This window comes from Hipposideros armiger, unplaced genomic scaffold (genome assembly GCF_001890085.2).
Source record: "Hipposideros armiger isolate ML-2016 unplaced genomic scaffold, ASM189008v1 scaffold_201, whole genome shotgun sequence".
NCBI classification, from domain to species: Eukaryota; Metazoa; Chordata; class Mammalia; order Chiroptera; family Hipposideridae; genus Hipposideros; species Hipposideros armiger.
Genome location: NW_017731551.1, coordinates 1,803,565 through 1,811,361, shown reverse-complemented (window position 1 = coordinate 1,811,361; position 7,797 = coordinate 1,803,565). Strand labels below are relative to the sequence as shown.

The 7,797-nt window shown below is 39.1% G+C and overlaps 1 protein-coding gene across 1 annotated transcript in view; it reads left to right on the top strand.

Moving 5' to 3' along the window:
* The window catches only part of KIAA1549 (KIAA1549 ortholog), a 127,324-nt gene that overhangs the window by 69,869 nt on the left and 49,658 nt on the right, over positions 1-7,797 (top strand). Inside the window, exons 7-8 of the mRNA XM_019653242.1 lie at positions 8-59; positions 1,187-1,335. Coding sequence (XP_019508787.1) covers positions 8-59; positions 1,187-1,335 — 201 coding nt within the window. The remainder of the gene's footprint in view (positions 1-7; positions 60-1,186; positions 1,336-7,797) is intronic.

Below are 7,797 nucleotides of genomic sequence, written 5' to 3'. Positions count from 1 at the left end.
CTTCCAGTACCCACAGCTCAACTTGTCTCAGTTGTTGAAGTCCTCTTGGGTAAGAACAGGTATGTTTCACTTAATGTCATATTGTGGGAACTGTAAGAATAAGAAGTCTGTGCAGGCACATTAAGAAGGATACCGCCTTTCCTGTTTCTGAGTCCTAAATTCAGGGCAAAATGTACCTTAAGTTCTTGGCAAAGAACGAATGAGAAAAGGATTCAGAGTTGGCTGTGGGCATGTGCCCCACTGAGCTATGGCACAAAAAGGATTGACTTTCTCTAAAATTCATACATCAAATCCAGGGCATTCTAACAGGAACTGACAGTCTTCCAACCAGAATAAGTAAGGGTTCTGAAGCAAAGATCTCTCTTTTTTTGTTTTTCCAAAGTCTTATTTATTTGGTTTTACAAGGATAAATAAGGTAACTCGGTGAGCAAATAAGCTTTTCTTAAAAGTTTTGTGGGCCTGGGTCAGATATTTACAGCCATGGCATTGCAGAATAAGGCTTTCTAACCTGGTGGTTCACCAAAGTGTAAGAGAAAGTAATACGCTCATTGGGTGCCCAGTGTGTTAGCCGCACAGCGAGTGGCTGGTGGTAGAGAGGATGCACATCAAGTCACCATTTCCGGGTTTCCGTACCCTGCAAGTCCTCCTTGGCTGACATCCCATGTAAAGGCCCCACAGGGGTTTCATTTCCCACATAATTGTCATAGCGGTTAAGTGACTTGCCCACGGTCCTATCTCAGAGGGGATTTGAACCAGTTCTGGCTGACGTGCCAACTGCTTATGTAGATAATCTTATTTACAGCAGGTGTCTGAAGACAAGCACTCAGTTTCGAGTCAGTTTATGAGTCAAGATAAGATATGAACTTAAACCAGTTCCAGAAGTTTTGGAATAAGCTCAGACAAAACGTTTGATCTTGTGTAGACGCGCTTAGCTCCAAAGTTCCTGCTTTGACGGGTTCCTGGGACTTGTGGCTCCCAGTCTGTGTAACACATGGTGCTTGGAACTGTAGCATTCCATGAGCAGTACTTCCTCCCTCACTTTCCCGCTTTTAATGTCTCCTCTCTAGGCGTTGGCATTTTATATTAATGGTAACCCTATGTTCATTTCTCTTATACACGCATCCTTCTTTTTTTCCTCCACCGCTAACTGGTTTTGAGGCCTGTGTGTGTTCCATTCCAAATGTAGTCCTCCTGGGTGTCGTTGAGAAGCAGTTCCAGAATGAAGTATTTCAAACTGAGATGGAGCGCAAACTGGCCCAGCTGCTCAGTGAGGTTTCTACCAGAAGGCGGATGTGGAGAAGAGCCACCGTCACCGCCGGGAACAGAGTGGTGCAGGTACTCTAAGAAGGTCAAAAGAGAAAAAAGTGCAAAACTGACCCTGGGGAGGGGGCAGAGGCAGGTTGCCTAGAGCTGGCATCGCCGTGCCACATCCCTTTCGCCAACTGTTTCCCTAGAAGCATTGCTCTTTATTTCCCCTTCCAGACAGGTGGTTATTAGGTTTCTAAAATAGTCCCTTTGCCAGATGCAAGAGAATCTAGAGAAAATTTAAAAAACTAAAACATTGACAGTAATATTAACCAGTATAAATATATGTTTATATAAATATAAAACAAAGAAGACAATTGAAAATGAATTATAAAAGCTTTGCCTTATTTAGTAACCCTGGCTTCCCAGAGCTCAAGGTCTGGGTGGAGGTTAATAAATGCACATAAAACAGATTAGATTGAAAAGCTCCCTCAGGTAGGAATATTGGATTTGGAAAAGTTAACCAAGCCACCCCAAGCTCATGGTGCCCTCTGACAGGTTGCTTAGAAACCGCGCCCTGTAGCTCCTCCCCTTTAGAGTGACCAACCATGAAGCTGGAGGCAGGGGTTTATGTACAGGGCATAGGACTCTTCAGCAAACAGAATTCATAAAAGTGAAAACATGGAAGCAACCTGCAACCTGAATGTTCAGCAATTGGGGAATGGGTAAATAAATTGTCACGAGTCTTTTATATGGTGGAATATGATGCAGCCATTATCATTTTTTATAATTAGTAGCCTAGAAAGATGTTCAAGGGAAGAGAAGCTACAAGAGAATGTATGCAATATAATCCAAATATTAATATAAAAAACGCATGAAAAAATCAGTGGAATGAAATACACCAAAATGTTCAGAATGGTTTTCTTTGGTTGGTTGAATTTGAGTTGATTTTTATTTTATTCTTTGTTTTTTTCACGCTTTTTCAAAATTTCTCCACAATGAGCATGTAATTTCTATAGTGAACATGTGATATTAATCCGAAGATAATTTTAAAAATGAAATTGAAAAGGTTGCCTAGAATGACGACTCCACCATACCAGGTTGTATGGATTCCAGATCCGAATCTGATAAGAAGTTATCCAGAAAGGATGCTGGAATCAACTTTTACTGACTGTTACTTTCAGATTGGATAAGCTTGTGGAATCTTTAGTTAAGGTGGCCGTCACTGCATATTTGGGTATGTGGTTTCTGCAAGAAGAAACTACTCCTAAAGTGTATTAGAACTTTTCAATGGAGTCAATAGGCACATAGGTGGATATAATCTACTTGCTTTTCAGTAGCTCTGTGATAGTATTCATTCTAATAAAACATGAGTCAGAACAGCACAGTTCGGGGGAAGGGAGTAGGTGGTTAGGGAACAGAAGTGGTCGGGAACTGGCTAGACACAGCAGACAAAGGGCAGGGCCGATGAGCCCTTCTCAGGATGGAGAGGTATAAAGAACATTCTCCAGGGATGAGGGTTTGGGCCTGTGTTGTTAAGGGTCTTTATACGTGATCCGGGAGAAGGTGTTCACAGCGAAACCATGAGATTGTTGACTTGCCAAGTTTCCAGTGGTGAAACAGTCCAGCAGCCGTGTCTAGAGCAGTATTACCATTCCGTACCCATGGCTAGAAAAGTGGCAGCTATTTTGCCAGTTGCAAAGGTAGAGACCAAAACATCATGCATTGTGTGTATAAAATACAGGACTCGGAGTCACTGTTGATCATTTTCTCAGAAGCTCAATCCAGCATTTTGCTGGAATCTGAAGGGGCAATACAATTGTTGCATATTATTAAGAGAAATATCAACAAAATATTGGGTTGTTGGAAAAGTCATGATGCATTTTTGCAACGAAAACCAGAAAAAATACGTCATGACTTTTCCAACAACCCATTAGAAAGCACTCTATGTGTAAAACTGAGACATATCAAACGTACTAGATTCTGAGGTACTAATGTAGAGGACTACCCTTAACATCAGAGAGAAAGAAATTTTGGGACAATTCAAAATACTGTTTGGCCCAACAGATTATTAATTTATGAAATTTTTTTCTGGCTGGACTGAGACATTGACATATAACATTGTGTAAGTTTCAGGTGTACAGTGTGATGATTTGATATAAATATATATTCAAAATGATGACCACAATGTTAGTTAACACACCCGTTGCCCACATAGTTACTTTTGTGTATGTATGTGTGTTGAGATCTTTTATAATCTACTCTCTTAGCAACTTCCAAGTATATAGTACAGTATATTATTAACCATAGTCACCATGTTGTACATTAGATTCCAAGAACTTACTCATCTTTTTTTTTTTTTTTTTTTTTTAATTGGGGAATTGGGGGGATGGGAACAGTGCTGGGGAATTGGGGAAAGGGGAACAGACAAGTTGCTGTCGTTTTGTTCTTCAATCTAGTTGTGGAGGATGTTGCTTCACTGGCCCAAGTTGGCACCATCATTGCGCTCTTCTCTGGCGAGGCAGATCAGTCGCCGGCTTCTGGACGGCCGCTCACTGCGGCTGCTGGCCGCTCACGCTGGCTGCTGGCCACACACGGTAGCCCATGGCAATCCACTGCCACAGGGACTGCAGCCTACGCCGTTGCCGGCGACTCACGGCAGCCCAGCTCCAGGTTGAGCTGTTGTTCAGCATCTTAGCTGTGGAGGGCAGTGTCACTGGCCCTCATATGTGGGATCCGAACCGGGGCCCTCTGGCATCCCAAGCGAGTTCTTAACCATCGCGCCACTTGGCCGGCCCAGAACTTACTCATCTTATAACTGAAAGTTTGTACCCTTTGACCACTTTTACCCATTTTCCCCACCCCCAGCTTCTGGCAACTACCAATCTATTCTTTGTTTTCGAGTTTGTTTTTTTTTTTTTTTTTAAATTCCACATATAGGTGAGATCATATAATATTTGTTGTTCTCTGACTTATTTCACTTAACATAATGCCCTCAAGGTCCATCCATCCATGTTGTTGCAAATGGCAGGATTTCTTTTTTTATGGGTCAATAATATTCCACCGTATATATACACGACATACTATGTTTTCTTTATCCACTGACCCTTAGATGGACACTCAGGTTGTTTCCATGTCTTGGCTGTTGTAAATAATGCTGCATGAATGAATGTGCAGGTGCAGATATCTCTTCGAGATAGTGATTTCATTTCCTTTGGATATATACCCAGAAGTGGTAGTTCTATTTTTAACTTTTGGGGTAACCTCCATACTGTTTTCTATAGTGGCTGTACCAATTTATATTCCCATGAAAAGTGACAAGAGTTCCCTTTTCTCCACATTACCTATTCTAACAGGTACGAGCTGATATGTCACTGAGGTTTTGATTTGCGTTTCTCTGATGATTAAGATGTTGAGCACCTTTGCACGTACCTGTTGGCATTTGTATGATTTGGAAAAATGTCTATTCAAGCCCTCTGCCCATTTTTCAGTCTTTTTTTTTGCTACTGAGTTGTATGAGGTCCTTGTATATTTTGGATATTAAGCCCTTATTAGATATACAGTTTGTAAATATTTCCTCTTATTCCATAAGCTGCCTTTTCATTTCGTTGATTGTTTCTTTGTCTATGCAGAAGCTTTTCAGTTTGATGTAGTCCCACTTGTTGATTTTTACTGTTGTTGCTTGTGCTTTGGGTCTCATATCTAAAACCTCATTGCCAAGACCAATGTCAAGGAACTTCTTCCCTATGTTTTCTTCTAGGAGTTTTATGGTTTCAGGTCTTACATTTAAGTCTTTCCATTTGGAGTTAATTTTTGTGAGTGGTGCAAGATAGGGGTCCAGTTTTATTCTTTGGCATGTGAACACCCAGTTTTCCCAAAACCAGTAATTGAAGACATTATCTTTTCCCTATTGAGTGTTCTTGGCTCCGTTATCAGCAGGGTCTTTTGTGGTTCCATATAAATTTTAGGATTTTTTTTCTATTTCTGTAAAAAATAGCATTTGAATTTTGATAGGGATTGCATCAAATTTATAGATGGCTTTGGATAATGTGGACATTTTAACAATATTACTTCTTCCAGTCTATGAACATGGTTATATCTTTCCATTTATTTGTATCGTCTTCAATCATCAAATGTCTTATAGTTTTTAGTGTATGGATTTTTCACCTCCTTGGTAAAATTTATTTAGGTATTTTATTATTTTTGATGCTATTGTGAATGGCACTGTTTTCGTCATTTCTTTTTCAGGTAGTTTGTTGTTAGTTTATAGAAACACAGCTGATTTCTGTATGTTGATTTTGTATCCTGCAACTTCACTGAATGTCTTTATTAATTCTAATAGTTTTTGGTGGAGTGTTTAGGGTTTTCTATATAAAAGATGTCATCTGCAAACAGAGACAATTTTACTTCTTTCCAATTTGGCTGCCTTTTATTTCTTTTTTGTGCCTGATTGCTCTGGCTGGAACTTCCAGTACTATGTTGAATAGGAGTGGTGAGAGTGGGCACCCTCATCTTATTCCTGATCTTAGAGGGAAAGCTTTCAACCTTTCACTATTGAGTATAATGTTGTTAGCTGGGGCCGTGTCATATATGGCTTTTACTATGTTGAAGTTTGTTCCTTCCATGCTCATTTTGTTGAGAGTTTATGTCATGAATGGATGTTGAATTTTGTCAATGATTTTTCTGCATCTATTGAGATGATCTTGTAATTTTTTATCTTCCATTTATTGATGTGAAGTATCACATTTATTGATTTGCTTATGTTGAACCATCCTTGTATCCTGGGATGAATCTCACTTGATCATGGTGTATGATCCTTTTAATGTGCTATTAAATTTGACTTGCTAACATTTTGTTGAGAAATTTTACATCTATGCTTATTAGACATATTGGCCTGTAGTGTACTTTTCTTACAGTGTCCTTACCTGGCTTTGGTATCAGGGTAATGCTGGGCTCATAAAATGAGTTTAGGGGTATTCTCTCCTCTTCAGTTCTTTTTGAAAAATTTGAGATAGATCGGTGTTCATTCTTCTTTAAATGTTTGGTAAACTTCATCAGTGAAACCATCTGGTCCTGGGGCTTTTATATATGTTGGGAAGTTCTTGATTACTGATTTGATTTTCTTATTCTTTATTAGTCTGTTCACATTTTCTATTTCTTCATGATTCAGTCTTAATAGGTTGTGTATTTCTAGAAATTTCTCCATTTCTTCTAGGTTGTCCAATGTGTTGATGTTTAATTGCCCATAGAAGTCTATTGACCTTTTGTATTTCTGTGGTATCAATTATGTCTTCTCATTCATTTATAATTTTTAATGTGAATGCTCTCACTTTTCTTGGTTAGTCTAGCTAAAGATTTATCAATTTTGTTTATCTTTTCAGAGAACCAACTGCTAGTTTTGTTAATCTCTTTTATTGTTTTCCTATTCTGTTTTATTTATTTCTGCTCTAATCTTACTTCCTTTTTTTCTGTTAACCTTGGGCTTGTTTTTTTTTTTTTCCTAGTTCCTTCAGGTGTAATTGGATTTTTTTTATGTGTGCATTTATAGCTATAAACTTTCCTCATAACTGCTTTTGTGTATCCTGTAAGTTTTGGTATATTGTATTTCCATTTTCATTTGTCTCAAGATATTTTTAAATTTCCCTTTGGTTTCTTCTTGGGACCATTGGTTGTTAAGGAGTGTGTTATTTAATTTCTATATACGGGTGAATTTTCCAGCTTTCCTACTATTATCAATTCTAGTTTCACACCACTGTGGTCGGAAAGATACTTGATATAATTTCTATCTTCTTGAATTGGTTGAGAATTGTTTTGTGGCCTAACATATGGTCAAGCCTAGGAAATGTTCTGTGTGTGCTTGAGAAGAAGGTGTATTCTGTTGTTATTAGATGTAATGTTCAGGGTATATCTGTTAGGTTCGTGTGGTCTGTAGTGTTGTTCAGATCTGCTGTTTCCTTATTGATTCTCTTGCGTAAAGGATCCGTCAATTGATGAGAGTGGGGCATTAAAGAATTTATGAGATATATTATCCCAAGAACAGTGGTTCTCAGTGTGTGTGTGGGGTGTATGTAATTTTGTGCCCCTAGGGCACATTTTGGCAATGTCCAGAGACATTTTTGGTTGTCACAATTGGCGGGGGAGGCTGTGGCTGTTGTTACTGGCATTTAGTGAGTAGAAGGCAGGGAAACTTCTAAACATCCTACAATGCTCAGACAGCCACCAACATCTAAATATAATCTGGGCCAAAATGGCAATAGTGCCAAGGTTGAGAAACCTTGCCCTAGCAGAACAGGGAGAAAATGCTAATGGATTCAAGAAGGGATTGGATAGAACAATTAATAGTTTCAGAGAACCGGGATGTACCTAACCCTTGTGGTTGATATTATGAGAACAGCAGCACCCTCCCATGACATGTTGGAGCTTCTTGGTAGCAATTCTAGATTCCTGGACTTGGCAACCCTATGGTCTGTGTATCGGACTTGGCCCTTTGTCTCAGAGAAGACTTTGAGTGAGATGAAGCTCATTTGTTATTCCACACAGAGGAACTTTCAT